The sequence below is a fragment of the Gossypium arboreum genome, chromosome 5 (assembly GCF_025698485.1).
Source record: "Gossypium arboreum isolate Shixiya-1 chromosome 5, ASM2569848v2, whole genome shotgun sequence".
Lineage (NCBI taxonomy): Eukaryota > Viridiplantae > Streptophyta > Magnoliopsida > Malvales > Malvaceae > Gossypium > Gossypium arboreum.
Genome location: NC_069074.1, coordinates 14685029 through 14699081, shown reverse-complemented (window position 1 = coordinate 14699081; position 14053 = coordinate 14685029). Strand labels below are relative to the sequence as shown.

The following is a 14053-nucleotide window of genomic DNA, read 5'->3' as shown; positions in this document are numbered from 1 at the left end:
AAACATATTAAATTAATAAATTTTGACAAATATAATACAACCGATGAAAATGATGATTGAACAAAATTATTTAAATGATTGAACATTTAACTCTTAAAATACGAAGACCAAATCTCAAATTCTATAAAAATACAATAATTAACCTTATCTAAAATATAAATGATCTTATATCAAAGCCCGAACAGCATCTACATGGGCCCAAGAGGCTAAAATAAGTATTTTAAGCTATAAACATTTGCAGCCGAATTTAATTAGCGAGCTGCTAAACTCTTATTAGCCACAATTTTCAACACCACCAATACTACTCGCTTAATGCTGATTTTTCTTTTATTTTTGTCTTGGACCGCCTCAAATTTTATCTCAATGACTCAATCAAATGTTTGAAGTTAAAACTTTTTAATTTCTTTTTTTTTTTTTTTAAAGTTTGAAGTTGAACTTAACCGCTGTAAAAAAAAATATAAAACACATCCTTTTACTTGAGGCTATTGATGTTTAGCAATAGATATCAATTAAATTAAATTTAAAATTGAACAAATTAAATTTTAAATAATTCAATATTGATTTTTGTTTAAAAGACTTAAATTTAGAATTTCACATAAGCCATATAATTCAAATTAATTCAATTTCCATAATTAAAAAAAATATAGAGAAGAAAGACGGAAGAGGTCAAATTGTTGGGCCCTTTCAAATTTGTTTATGGTTTATTATTGTTTTTTTTATTATAATTTTCAGTTCTATTTTACTATCTATAGTTGTTTAATTATTTTTCTTCGTATTTAAAATTTAAATTTATGTTATTTCTTTGAAAACGCATACGGTTACGCTCAATATTAATTAGTTATTATTATTAATATTATTATTATTTTATTCTTACTTTATTTATTAATTATGATGTACTCAATAAAAGTTTTTCGTATTTTCCTTCAAAAAAATCAAGTGCGTCATTCGACGGACTCATTCTTTGAGAACCTTCCAAATGTCATTGCAGGCCTTTAGAAATCAATCAACGAACTCTCCAAACGAAGTGAGCCACCAGTCAATGGCTGCAGCAGCAACAATTATCGATTATATTCTACAGTTTTAAACTATTTATTCATCAAAGCTTCACAAAATCAACAAGGTGCCGTGGAAGCTGAACAAAGAGAGACGTGTTCTTACCTAACCCAATCTAATTTCTACAAAAGAACAAATGGCCAACCAGAGCTTAGAATCATACCACTTATCCTTTTCTCAACCCATTTTCCCATCAGAAGTATGAAGAAAACAATGAATTCCCTTTACAAACCCATATATTTGATCACAATCTTCGAGCTTATTAGCTTCATCGCTTGTCAGTCACCAACATATAATTATCATTTTTGTTTAGGTCCAGGTAATGATACCGCCACTGCAAGCTATAAATCTGACCTTACACTTCTCTTGGATTATATGTCCTCAAATGCTTCCGACAAGAGCTTCTACAACGACAGCTTGAACGGGATTTACAGTCTCTTCCTTTGCCGAGGTGATGTTTCTAGTGATGTGTGTCGGGTTTGTGTCAGCAATGCCACTCAAACACTCACGCAAACGTGCCCTTCTGATAAAAGGGCAATTATTTGGTACGATCAATGCTTGTTTCGATACTCGAACATCAACTTTCTTGGCCAGCTGCGGCTTTATCCAAGGCTGTTCATGTGGAATGGTCTGAACAACACTTCACCTGAAGAGGGGGATATCGGTACCCGAGGTTTGTTATATTCCTTAGTTTCTCAGGCTCCCTATAAGGAGAACATGTTTCAAACAAATGAAATGGTGGTCGGAAACGGACCGGGGCGTAGGTATGGACTCGTTCACTGCAGCAGAGATCTTGATGTCGGCGGCTGTTCTACTTGTTTGAGAGAATTATTAAATCAGACAGAGGATTGCTGCATAGGGAGAAGAGGGTGGCGAATTTTAACTCCAAGTTGCTGTATAAGGTATGAAATGTACTCTTTCTATGAGCAAACATCAAACCTACCAGGATCAGCACCGGAGAATGAAGGTAAGCCAAACAGGCTTAATATTTAGTTATTTTATCACCCTTGAACAATTTTTATTTAGACGGCAACTTAGCTTCGAAGTTAATACCTGAGGAAAGGGCACTTTGAAATCCTTGGGGTGCTTTCTGATTCCTATGATAAATTGGTCTTATTATTATGTATTCCTAGCAATGAGGAATGATCTTCTCCACAAAGGAAATGTTACAAGCTTTGTTGATAAAATTGTGACTTGTTAAAATAACATGAATATTTGATACAATGTGACAGGAGGAGTAGGTAAGGGAGGGAAAAGCACAAGGAAGAACACGATTATCATTGCATCATCATTGGCAGGCTTTTTGGCATCAGTTCTGGTGGCGGGTTTCTCGTATTATTCGCCCTTAGTCAGGAAGAGAAGACAAAAAGGTGTTCTTTGACTTTTAATTTTTTTCTGGTCAGACTATAACTTGTCGATTTTGCACAAAAGGTTAACATTATTGCTTAATACTCGGTAGAAGGAACAAGCCAAGAAATATTAATAAGAAGTTCTCAAGGCTCAAAGGCTGCACATTGGACGGGGGAAAGTATTCATCTACATCCATCAGATGAGGATCACAGCGGGGACTTGCATCACTTCAATTTAGCTACCATACAGGCTGCAACAAACAACTTCTCCAGGGAAAATAAGCTTGGAGAAGGTGGTTTTGGACCTGTTTACAAGGTTGAAACCGGTTCTTTGATCCATTGACATTTGGCAATTGATTAGTATTTGTCTTAGGATTAAGGAATTCACTAACTCATACAGGAGATGATTTCATGTGTAGAAATTTCAATACAAGATTGGATCATATGCATATTAACATGCCGTTAACCTCTCACCAACGATAGACATGCACTTTCAATACAAGATTGGATCATATGCATATTAACATGCCGTTAACCTCTCACCAACGACAGACATGCACTTTTGAGAATTGCAAGGAAAAATCTTCTGTTGGAGGACTAACTTCAAAATGCTTTCAGGGGGAAATGCCCAATGGGAAGGAAATAGCAGTTAAAAGGCTTTCGATCAACTCGAAACAAGGTCTTGAAGAATTCAAGAATGAAGTGAAGCTAATTTTCAAGCTTCAACACAAGAATCTTGTGAGGCTATTGGGATATTGCTTGGAGGAAGATGAAAAGCTTCTTGTCTATGAGTACATGGCTAACACCAGCTTGGATGCTTTTCTGTTTGGTCCGTAACGTTCGTTCTCTCTTTCTTTAACCTTTCATGTCAAAAGTCTGGTCTAAGGATTTATTACTTATCAGATCCAGGGATTTTCAATAGCTAAGAACGTTACTCTTGTGCTTTTTCTGAAGGCAGATTCTGAAAAATGTAAAGTACTGGACTGGGAAAAACGCTCAAACATCATCACTGGAACAGCAAGAGGTCTTCAATATCTACATGAAGATTCTCGGCTTAAAATAATTCATAGAGATTTGAAGGCTAACAATGTGTTGTTAGATGATGATATGAACCCTAAGATATCGGACTTTGGCACAGCAAGAACGTTTGGAGGCAACCAAATGGAAGCTAATACTGAGAGAGTTGTTGGCACATAGTAAGCACTTCATTTTGTTCCTTCACACAATTATCGTTGCTAAGCATTATGTATTATGCCTCTCTAGCTATATTTCATCAAAGGTCAATATGAGATGGAAAACAAAAGGGGCAAACAGATTTGAAATTCATAATATAAACGATTGCAAGAGCGTAGGATGTTAATATTTGCTTCAATGTGCAGTGGATACATGGCACCGGAATATGCGCTAGAAGGATTGTTTTCGAACAAGTCGGATGTTTATAGTTTTGGAGTCCTAATGCTAGAAATATTAAGTGGTAAAAAGAACAGGGGGTTCTACCATCAGGACTGCGGCCAAAGCCTTCTAACATATGTAGGCATCCTCTCTTTGTTATCTCTTTATTGTACCTAAACTTAAGGCTTCTTGCACCTAAACATATGGCCCTGAGCAGGCATGGCTGCTGTGGAATGAAGGCAAAGGACAGGAGTTGATAGATCCAAACATCGCCGGCAATTGCTCGATTCAAGAGGTTCTGAGATGGATACACATTGCATTGTTGTGCGTTCAGGATGACCCTGCACTTAGGCCTACAATGTCATCAGCTATTCTCATGCTTGGGAGCAAATCAGTTAACCTCCCCCAGCCTTCAACATCTCCATATTCAGCAGCAAGATTTTTACAAATGATCAATCTTCATCCACTGAATCTTCCTACCTCAGAGATTTAAGAATTTAAAGAGATAGACTCCATTGTGGTGGACCTTATAGGTTCCAATTATAATTGTTCTTTAGGAGAATGGTGCTTTATGTGCTTGCAAATATAGATGAAATGGATTCTGAAGTTGATGATGCATCATCTAAACATTCTTCATCTGATACTACTTTTAGCCTTAATGGAAAGTTTCATACTGTAGTCCATATTAACAACCTAAAACCCAAGAATTATATGTTCCAAAAGGTCCAAACTCCTCTATCAGATCCATCAAAAGCCCGAAATGACTTTCGGAAACCAGTGATTTCATTAACAGCCTCATCTCAAAAAGGCCCAGACTAATACATACAAGTAAGAGTTGTAATATCATTCCATCGATGTTCGAAATAAAAAAAGGCCGATTGTGACATCATCTGATAAATGCTTTCCCCAAGTCGAAAACAAGAAGAGTCTGGCAACTTGAGAAACGTCTTTCATAATAAAAAAAAGGCGTCGATTTGAAGTCTCAGATAAAAGAAAATGAATGTCTTTGAATTCCCCGACCATTTAATATCAACTTGATTGTGTTTTCAATGATAAAAAAAACGATAGGTTTTTCATTTTAAATGTACGGAGGGTGGAATTGAGATAAACTTGACAGAAGGAAATGGATTTAACGCTATAAATCTCAGCCCTAGTTGACCTAAATGAAAGTGACATTTTTCTTACATCTCATCCATATCCATATCCACATCAACCACTTCTTCCGATGCAAATATTATTATATTAGTCATTAGTATATCAGTTATTGCTTTCATTTTTGTATAATACCTTCACCTTGACAGTGATCCGTTCCAATCCAAACACTGTGTTTTCGCACTGAGACCTTAAACCTTCCCTTGCTTATTATGTTGATTTCCCCTTGGGAAGATCAGCTCGAAATTTTCTGAGGGATGCTTTGCTGTTTTCACTATGTGGATTCATCCCATATAAAAATTTAAAAGGTCAGAAATAAAAATAATAAATTAAAAGCCCCAAACATATGTCTGGACTCTAAAAGCCCTTTTTTACAGCTAGTTTCAGGTGATCACATCTTTTCTTCCCAGTTTTTGCTTTCATCAATTGCAATTGATTGTTGACTGTTCTTTATTCTTGAACGCCGTGCTTCTCTTGTGAGCAGAAGGGTCGCCCCAATTCAGGGGTCGTTCTTCTTTGCATTTTAATAAGTGTTTTTAAAATGGATATGGAAGTATTTTAAAATGATGTTGTAATGAAATGAAATAAATTTAAGACTATTAATAAGATAAAGAAATTAAATTTTTAAAAATAAAAATATAATAATTTAATTTTAAATTTACGAAGTGTATAAAAGATTTATAGATAATTTTAATCGATAATTTCTTTCACAAGTTAGGAAAGTGTAGAAACACGATATTTGTTTAAGCCAATTTTAGTCCATAGGATATTTCTAGGTCCTCCACTTGTTGAAAAACGAAATGCAAATGCAAGCAGTATGTTTTTATTATACCATTTTCCTTAGTCTTTTAGCTAAGTGTGAAACACATGTAACAAAATTTTTAAAATTTTAAATTAGTAAAATTAAAATTATATTTTTACTATTTTAAAATTATAAAAATTTAATTTAATTATTTAAAAATTATAAAAATATAAATTATTAAAAATTAAAATTTTATTTGACCTCTAAAAGTTTTTTTGATTTCGCCCCTTACATAGAAGCTCCTATCTTTCTTACTATTCCTTCCATTTATTTAAATTAGAAGAGGGGAAAATAGGATACTCCATGTGCAAAACACAAACAGGAACTTTATTCAGGAGAAAAAGAGAAATTTGATACTCTAGCTGCAATTGTTATACATATTAACACAAAAATGTCTGCATAAATATCTCCATTTCTTTATCCACTTCCAACCTTCATCATTCGGTTTTTTTGTAAGCACTTTCATAGCAGCATATCCTTAACAAGCACAACACGTTTAATCAAGTTTAACACGCGCATTGTTTTTAGAATTTCAACATAAAAAAGTAAACATGACAATTCTCCCTCATATTACATTAAAAGTTTCAAGGAATGCAAATGGGTTAATCTTAATGGTTAGAAAAAGCATGTGCCACTAGGAATAGCTGCATTTTGTTTACTTGTCTAGTTTCACTTAAAAGCTTTTCAGAGTTTTCTGCCATTAATTGTATATGTATGTAACTGACGTCCCACTTGGAATGAGAAGGGGCACTAGCTGTGCTTTCACCCCACCCCCCCTATTCCCAATATAACCTTAGGTCGAACTTGCCTGTTGAATGACAAAGAAAAATAAGATATTGAATTCTTAAATTTTATTGATTATATTTTTAATCATGTCCTTAGTTTGTATAAAAAAATGCTTAATTAAATCTCCGAAGAAGGAAGATACAAACGGAGCTGACATCAATAAAGTGAAAGAGATTTTTTTTTTTTGTTTTTTTTTGGGGGAGGGGAGGGAGGGGCGAGGGGGGCTAATAGCGGATGAGATATATGTGTTTATTATAATAATATGGTTAAAAGTTATCTCAAAAACCCATATTGAAATTGATTGCCTTTTTGTTCTTTTTCCCACAAACTGCCATGCAATTCAAGATTCGCGTCTTCAATATAAGAACATTTCCCAGGACCCTTCTTTTCCACAGGAACATCACCATTAAAAAATTGCCAGCTAATGAAGATTCAGAATTTGCTAAGTTGGGTTTCTCTCATTTTCCTCATCAGCCAGGGCCAATCCCATTCAACGCAAAAACATCCTATTTTAGATGATAATCTCACAATCGAAAGCTTCATCCACAAAACTCTCCAATGGAGGAAAAATACTCTTCACCTGTTAAAGTTGCAGGGGAACAGACTGGAGCTATCAACCTCCACAGTGGTAGCAGCAGTGTTGAGCTTCGTAGCTGCCTCCATATCCAGTGCGGGAGGCATTGGTGGGGGAGGGTTGTTTATTCCCATTCTCACCCTCGTGGGTTGTTTAGACCTCAAAACTGCCTCTAGTTTCTCAGCTTTCATGGTGACGGGAGGGTCAGTTGCAAATCTTATGTTTAACTTGGGTGCCCAAAGTGCGATGTTTGGGGGTAAGTCTTTGATTGACTATGATATAGCACTTTTGTCGGAGCCATTCATGTTATTAGGCGTCAGTGTGGGAGTAGTTTGCAACCTTGTGTTACCAGAGTGGTTGATCACCATCATGTTTGCCGTTTTCCTCGTTTGGTCTACCATTAAGACTTGTGGAAACGGGGTCAGGCTTTGGAAAAAGGAATCGGGTCGACATTTAGGAACCTTAGATGGGTACGGAGAACTGGAAAATGGTGAAAGCGGCGAGGTTAAGAGTCTAAAAGAACCTTTGGTGGGTACGGAAGATAAAGAAAGTAGTAGCAGGTTTCCATGGAAGAAACTGATGGTCTTAATTATGGTCTGGTTTTCCTTCTTTGCCATCTATCTCCTTCGTGGGAATCGCTATGGACAGGTAACATTTTCTTGTCTAATTGTCTCATCTTTCTTTGGGATAAATTTTGCATGACTTTCCTACTGTTTTCATTTTCAAATACGTCTTGCTCTTCTAATGTCCGGATATGAAATGATTATTAAATGAAAAGAACAACAACAATCCCATTTTTCAAGAAAAAGTATTACCTGACTGTTAGGCTTATGTTAGAATATCTCACAGGATTCTGCAAATCAGCTTTATGTGTATACCTTATTATTTCCTTTGCAAAAGTTGCCTGGAAATTAAAGGACCATCTACTTTAAGGAAATTCGTATATTCTGTAATTAGCTTAGTGTAATCTAAAATGAATTTAAAATAATAGGTAGAATTGCTGATGCTCAAGGATTGATTATAGGCTAAGGTCTATTTTCTCTTTACAGCAAACCCACTGGAAAAATAAATAAATGAATAAAAAAGGAGTGCAGAGTGAAAGCTACCTTATTTTGGATTTACCTGGAGAGTGAAAGTTATTAATAGGCATTATGCTAAGTATATATGGTCCACGTATTCGATTTGGACAGGGCACTAGCTTTGAGTTTATGTGCCCACTTTTTGTCTTAATCTTAATCCTTACATAGCAACAAATTTATAAAATTAGAAGCAAAAAAAAGAAAAAAGAAAGAGGAGATTTTTAACTTTTATTTAAAAATTTAAAATTGCATGGAATGATGGGGATGATCTTGAATCTATGTGATCAATCATGGCATGTTCAATGTTCATAGTTATTCAAGAAACATGCAGGGTGTCATACCACTGAAGCCTTGTGGAATAGGATATTGGTCTCTCTCCTTGCTTCAAGTTCCCCTCGCCATAGCTTTTACTGCATGGATCCTTTGCAGGAAAGAGTCCATTGCAGGCCAAGGTCCAAATCAGCAGGTGCTTCACAAAATCTATTTACAAAATTAGCCAGCTACTTGAGAAATGATTAAAAGTTTTTATATTTTTTTTTCTTTTTTTGTGAAGGGGGTGGTTAACAAGCTAATTTTCCCCTTAATGGCTCTAATGGCTGGGGCCTTGGGTGGAGTTTTTGGAATCGGAGGTGGCATGCTTATAAGCCCACTTCTTCTTCAAGTTGGAGTAGACCCCGAGGTAAGTAAACCAGTTTACATATCCCTGTTTTAACCATAATAGAGTTCCATAGTTTTATCTACAGCAAAAACCAAAAAGCAATGATGTAACCATTTGCTCCAGGTGACAGCAGCTACATGTTCTTTCATGGTTTTCTTCTCATCCACGATGTCTGCATTCCAGTACTTATTGTTGGGCATGGAGCACACCGGCACTGCCCTTATATTTTCGGTTATTTGTTTCATTGCATCGCTTCTTGGGCTGGTGGTGGTGCAGAAGGCCATAGAACGGTTCGGAAGGGCATCCCCAATTGTGTTCTCAGTTGGTACAGTCATGGCTCTGAGTGCCATTTTGATGACTACCTTTGGAGCTCTTGATGTTTGGGACTACTCATCAGGAAATTACATGGGATTCAAACTCCCTTGTTGAAAATCAAATTTTGAAGACCTGTTTGAATAGCCAACCGCGTTTTATTTTAACTTTGTAATCGAGAGGTAGAAGATTAAAAACCTTACTGTGTTTACAAGAATCTGAGGTTTCCATTTCTCTTCATTCCATTTCCATTTAGAGATAAAAACATTTTCAAGGAATATCAAAGGGCAACTTCATCAAATGGCTGATGCTATCAAACGATTGCAGCAAAGGAATCAAATAGGTAAAAAAGCAAATAAGTTGGTTTCACTTGACTACACGTACAAGTTACACAAAACTGCTTTAACTGCAATGTAATCAATGCTTTCCAACTTTTAGGGATACAAAAGTTAGAATATCCGAGCAATCAATGTAGTTTCAAGCATTGCTTTCAGTTCTCACTTCACATACTCTTTCAAAAGGGAGTAAAACAGTAAACAATGCAGATCAAAAAGATCAACACCCGATGAGATGACAGATACAATTATGAACAATGGTTGTTTCTGCTAAGGAAAGCAACCTCAAAATAACAGGCTGCCAGCTTATGCAACAGGAGGGCGGAGCATATGATCCTGTGATGTATCGACAGCAGCAGGAGGCAAGAATTGCCACATGGAAACTCCGGGATAGCCAACGAAAGGCACCAGTTTCCCACCAACAACTTGGCTTGGGGTAGAAAATGGAGTAGGAATAGCAGGAGCCTGAGGTACGAATCCTGGTTGAGAACCTAATGCCTTTACTTGCCGCTCGAGATTATCTTTCTCGGTCTTTAGCCTCTGCTTCTCATCACGAAGTTCGTTCTTTTCAGCCTACAAATAGAACTAAGCCCATCATATACAAGAAGAAATGGATACTCAAGCCACCTGGAAATTTTAAGCAATACTGATGCATCTAATAAAATTTTTAACATGCAACACTTGTACATGTATACCGCCAAATATAACATAAATAAATGAACATCAAAATCCAAGCTCACCTTAAGCTCATTAATCTTCTCCTGCAGACTCTCATTTGACTCCCTCAGTTTCTGGGCCTCATCCCGTAATTGAGTAACCATCCGAGCAGCGTCAACTAATATTACAGCCTTGTCCACTTTGGAAGACCTTCCAGGCTCTAGAATAGAACCCAATTCTAGGAACCTTGAGACATTGACATACAAATATCAGAGGAAGCAAATTGGGTTGAAGGGAGAGAAATAGGGACAACAATACATGCCTGTCATTTAGCTTATCCCTTCGCATCTTTTCTCTGCAAGCTTTGGACCCAGATGCACTGGATGATCCAGACCTCATCCTGAGACAGAATAGGGAAGGGATTACTAAAGCAAACCAGACATGAAACCAAGCACAATTGCAATATACAATAACAAAAGCAAAATAAAGTAGTTGCATACCTTTTTCGGGAGCCTGTTTCATTAAGACTGTCTGAATTCCCAAACGATTCAGTGAATTCAACACTGCAGAAGCATGAAGAAAGGTCAATGAGCAGGTTTCAAGAACAGTGAGAAAATTAACATAGCCTAACTTGAAGGAGAAACTGGGGGCCTTGGTAGCTTGCCAACCACTTAGTCCATTGCTAAACATAATGGTAAAATATAAGGCTAAACAAATAACAAACTGGAAACAGAACTACAAAAGTTGAAAAAAAAAATCATTGCTTTGAGAACTATAATGTTAGAAAAATCCTTCCTTGGAACTTTTGCCCACTTGAAAGTTGAGCTAATCTAACATGAGGTTTACAACCAGTAATGAATTCCATGTCATTTTAAAGTTCATAAGCAATGAAGAAAAAGGGAGAAAAGAGGAACCTGAGAGGAGTAGAGCAAGTAAGGGAGGGAGATGACCAGATTGGGGCTGAAGGGTCAAGTGAGGGAAGATCACCACCAGGGACAGGAATGTCTTCTAACAAACCATAATCATCAAAAATCCAAGCATTGGGATTGTCAGAGGAGACCAGGTCCTCCGCACCCGGTTGCCGCCGGGATATCATTTTTCCCGGCAAGGATTCAGTTATGCCAGACAGCGGAAGATGTTTGATGCAGAAAGTGAAGAAAACAAAACAAAAGAGAACAGAGAGAGATAGATTGGAGATATGGAACGAGTGAATTTGGTTGATTTGGGGGAATCTGTGAGGGAAGAATGTGATGGTGAGGAAAGGTGGGGAATATTTTCTTTGGATTTGGACTCGGGAACCGAAAGAGATAAATCATTTGAGAGAAAGTCCACTCCTTTTTACCTTTTCCCAAAGTTGTTTCTTTTTAATGTCACTTGCACTCCACCACTGCCAGAACCAAAGTCACCACACCACTGCCCCATCCTTCGGTTTCGCCTACGCAAGAGTGTGTTGCTTTCATTTTATAATATTGTTCCCACATTTGAAAATGTTTTAATTCTTTTTTTTAACTATTTTAAAATATTTTAATTACATTTTAAAATTATCTAAATTATATTTTATGAAGTTATTTTTATTAAAATTATTTATTTAACTATTAAATGAGAAATTAAATTGACATTTATAAAATCTTGATGTTAAAATTTTTGAAACATTTTACAAAAAATTACTGTTCAATATTTCGTTTTCAGTTTTAATTTATTTTAGTTTTAACTTCTAAATTTTTTTCGATTATTTTTTATTTTTAGTTTTAATTTTTCTTTAAGGTTTTCATTTTAAATTGTACTGACATGTTATTAACATTTAAATTAACAGTTTTAATAATAATAATAATAACCTAATTAATATAAATATAATAAAAATATTTTAAAATTTCAAGATTAATTTAAAATAAAATTCATAAATTGGGAATATTTAGTGTAATTAACTTCACAAATAAACAACGGTCCTTTCCGGAATTGGGCTTTTATGTTTAATTCTTTTTCGTGAATGCTGGGCTTCATTCACTAGAAAAAAAAATCAGAGCATCATTAATTTTAAGTTTAACCCCTTTCACTTTCATCACTCTATAAAAACAAAACAAGAAATTCGATATCTTCATGCTTTATACAACAAATATGGTCAAGTGAATCGGGTTCTAGAGTGTCATCTTATCGATCACATTTCAGAATCACACTTATAAGAACGCGAACACCTTTATTTACACGTTCAAACATGTCTAGACATCACAAGCATCCATACTATGCGACATATACACGATTGGATTGCATAAAGGCATCAGTCCTTTTCCTTATCTCTTCTGGGTTTGCTCCCACCAACTTCTCTACTACAGTCCCTCCTTTCATCAGTAAAAATGTTGGCATTGCCTTCACCTCCATCCTCGTTGCTACCTCCTACAATAATCAACTCATATATATATATATCATTGCTAAACCGCTTGACCTAACCAGAAACCTAATCTGGAATTAAAAAATAGAGCACAATGTGAACGCATAATACCGAATAATACCAAAAGAATTCATCCTTATCACAAAAGGAATGATACTTATCCTCCAATCCACAAGTTGTGATGATCCAACTTACAAGCCAAACCAGGGGCGTAGTTAGAGGGGCGGGCCCCTCAATTTTTTAAGATCTATTTGGGATTTGGTCCTAATATTTTTTAAAATTTTAAATTATCTTTGTATAATTAGTTGAAAATAATGTAAAATTGTTTTAGGTCCTCTAATTTTCTTTTCAATTTAGTCCTAATAAAATTTGTGTGGATTACAAACAGCTCTATCTCCATTGTGATCAGTAGGTGTGAAGTCTAAATTTAAATGCCAAATTGCCAACCTATTATTTTAAAACTAAAATCTGAACAAAATATCAACAGATCATACAGTTCTTACCTTAACATCATCAACATCAACGGTGAGAAACAGGGCATCTTGAAAAGCTGAGGCCAGTTCTTCAAAATAGGGGTTCATGGTCACTGAAGGAATACACCATGAAGCAGTAAAGTGTACAACAATCTACAACAAATCCAGAAGAAAAAGAACTGAAATTAAAAAATAAACCATAACAAAATTCCTTGGTTGAGATCAACAGACTGACCATTTATGATAAAGACATGAACCGTGGAATGTGGATATGGAACTTTTATAAGACAAAGCAAAGGGGACAGATGGGATTGTTGTAAGGAACAATGATGGAGGACAAGGACCAAAGCTAAACTATTACCACTAGAAAGAAAATAGACATGGAGGTGACTGATTGAATAGCTTACTGGGCAGCCTTGATTTGTAGCTTGGTTAAAATAGAAGTCCCAGGATTCAACAGAGTCAATCTTCACAACTCTGGACTTGTTGTGCTGCTCTGGAGCCTCCATGTTTTTCTCCTTCCTGCTCTTTCACCTCCCTAGGCGATTCTCCTTGATGCTTTGGTTGTTGGCTTTGCTTGTTTGAACAAGAGAAAAGTCTTTTTAGACTATGACAATACATTTAAAGCTAGGCCCACATTATTTTGATCGAAATTGTAAGATGAACCTTGTAGGAAAAGACAAAAGGAACCCTCTGAAATTACCATGGGCGTTCAACTGATAAACCCCCTGTTTTTTCCTCCCTTGATAATTTCAACTTGTAAACACTGTAGATTTCATTATATACTTTTGTCATATTAGCTACCATTCCTATTCTGTATATAATATTAATACGTTTATCTTTTCTATTGGAGATACTTGAAGGTTCTAGACGTCTAGAACTACAATGTCCATCACAAATAAAATATCTCCCCAGTTTGTTACTTTCCCATTAGAAGAAAAGAAAATATGAAGTTTTTCTTCTTTTTTTTTGGCCATGAAATTCGTTTCAGTTTTGTCAAAACCTTATTTTAGCATGTTTACAGAAAGGTGCCTTTCAGTGTTCT

General features: G+C 35.7%; 4 protein-coding genes across 6 annotated transcripts; 2 read left to right on the top strand and 2 right to left on the bottom strand.

The window, feature by feature from the left end:
- Positions 1 to 953: 953 nt before the first annotated feature.
- LOC108450298 (cysteine-rich receptor-like protein kinase 25) lies at positions 954 to 4459 on the top strand. The gene is made up of 7 exons (XM_017747856.2): positions 954 to 2020; positions 2286 to 2423; positions 2513 to 2718; positions 3021 to 3231; positions 3361 to 3598; positions 3782 to 3932; positions 4012 to 4459. Exons 1-7 carry the CDS (start codon positions 1255 to 1257, stop codon positions 4285 to 4287), a joined length of 1986 nt encoding a protein of 661 aa, XP_017603345.2. The 5' UTR covers positions 954 to 1254; the 3' UTR covers positions 4288 to 4459.
- A 2348-nt stretch (positions 4460 to 6807) lies between these two features.
- Positions 6808 to 9374, top strand: LOC108453433 (sulfite exporter TauE/SafE family protein 5-like). The gene is made up of 4 exons (XM_017751533.2): positions 6808 to 7756; positions 8519 to 8653; positions 8741 to 8866; positions 8969 to 9374. The coding sequence occupies exons 1-4, from the start codon at positions 6959 to 6961 to the stop codon at positions 9272 to 9274; spliced, it is 1365 nt and encodes a 454-aa protein (XP_017607022.1). The 5' UTR covers positions 6808 to 6958; the 3' UTR covers positions 9275 to 9374.
- A 170-nt stretch (positions 9375 to 9544) lies between these two features.
- On the bottom strand, positions 9545 to 11599 carry LOC108453434 (transcription factor ILR3-like). Of its 3 annotated transcripts, none has more exons than XM_053028296.1 (5): positions 11492 to 11599; positions 10650 to 10712; positions 10472 to 10549; positions 10233 to 10395; positions 9545 to 10065 (listed from the first exon to the last, which is right to left on the bottom strand). In XM_053028296.1, the coding sequence occupies exons 1-5, from the start codon at positions 11569 to 11571 to the stop codon at positions 9799 to 9801; spliced, it is 651 nt and encodes a 216-aa protein (XP_052884256.1). In that variant the 5' UTR covers positions 11572 to 11599; the 3' UTR covers positions 9545 to 9798. The 3 variants fall into 3 exon arrangements, with proteins under 3 accessions (XP_052884256.1, XP_017607023.1, XP_052884255.1); XM_017751534.2 differs by having other exon boundaries at positions 11064 to 11595; XM_053028295.1 differs by lacking the exon at positions 10472 to 10549 and having other exon boundaries at positions 11064 to 11595.
- Positions 11600 to 12177: 578 nt separating this feature from the next.
- On the bottom strand, positions 12178 to 13646 carry LOC108450577 (thioredoxin-like protein CXXS1). The gene is made up of 3 exons (XM_017748258.2): positions 13416 to 13646; positions 13039 to 13161; positions 12178 to 12540 (listed from the first exon to the last, which is right to left on the bottom strand). The coding sequence occupies exons 1-3, from the start codon at positions 13515 to 13517 to the stop codon at positions 12388 to 12390; spliced, it is 378 nt and encodes a 125-aa protein (XP_017603747.1). The 5' UTR covers positions 13518 to 13646; the 3' UTR covers positions 12178 to 12387.
- Positions 13647 to 14053: the final 407 nt, after the last annotated feature.

What these genes read in the sequence shown, in the direction of transcription:
- LOC108453434 (XM_017751534.2), bottom strand. Translation starts at nt 11,245, where the DNA reads ATGATATCCCGGCGGCAACCGGGTGCGGAGGACCTGGTCTCCTCTGAC. An exon ending in ACTTGCTCTACTCCTCTCAG is followed by an intron (nt 10,713 to 11,063) that starts GTTCCTCTTTTC and finishes ATGCTTCTGCAG; the next exon opens with TGTTGAATTCACTGAATCGT. An exon ending in AGAAGATTAATGAGCTTAAG is followed by an intron (nt 10,066 to 10,232) that starts GTGAGCTTGGAT and finishes TTCTATTTGTAG; the next exon opens with GCTGAAAAGAACGAACTTCG.
- LOC108453433 (XM_017751533.2), top strand. Translation starts at nt 6,959, where the DNA reads ATGAAGATTCAGAATTTGCTAAGTTGGGTTTCTCTCATTTTCCTCATC. An exon ending in GTGGGAATCGCTATGGACAG is followed by an intron (nt 7,757 to 8,518) that starts GTAACATTTTCT and finishes AGAAACATGCAG; the next exon opens with GGTGTCATACCACTGAAGCC. An exon ending in GCCAAGGTCCAAATCAGCAG is followed by an intron (nt 8,654 to 8,740) that starts GTGCTTCACAAA and finishes TTTTTTGTGAAG; the next exon opens with GGGGTGGTTAACAAGCTAAT.
- LOC108450577 (XM_017748258.2), bottom strand. Translation starts at nt 13,517, where the DNA reads ATGGAGGCTCCAGAGCAGCACAACAAGTCCAGAGTTGTGAAGATTGAC. An exon ending in CTACAAATCAAGGCTGCCCA is followed by an intron (nt 13,162 to 13,415) that starts GTAAGCTATTCA and finishes GATTTGTTGTAG; the next exon opens with ATTGTTGTACACTTTACTGC. An exon ending in TTGATGTTGATGATGTTAAG is followed by an intron (nt 12,541 to 13,038) that starts GTAAGAACTGTA and finishes TGATTATTGTAG; the next exon opens with GAGGTAGCAACGAGGATGGA.
- LOC108450298 (XM_017747856.2), top strand. Translation starts at nt 1,255, where the DNA reads ATGAAGAAAACAATGAATTCCCTTTACAAACCCATATATTTGATCACA. An exon ending in CTTGGATGCTTTTCTGTTTG is followed by an intron (nt 3,232 to 3,360) that starts GTCCGTAACGTT and finishes TTCTGAAGGCAG; the next exon opens with ATTCTGAAAAATGTAAAGTA. An exon ending in GAGAGAGTTGTTGGCACATA is followed by an intron (nt 3,599 to 3,781) that starts GTAAGCACTTCA and finishes TTCAATGTGCAG; the next exon opens with TGGATACATGGCACCGGAAT.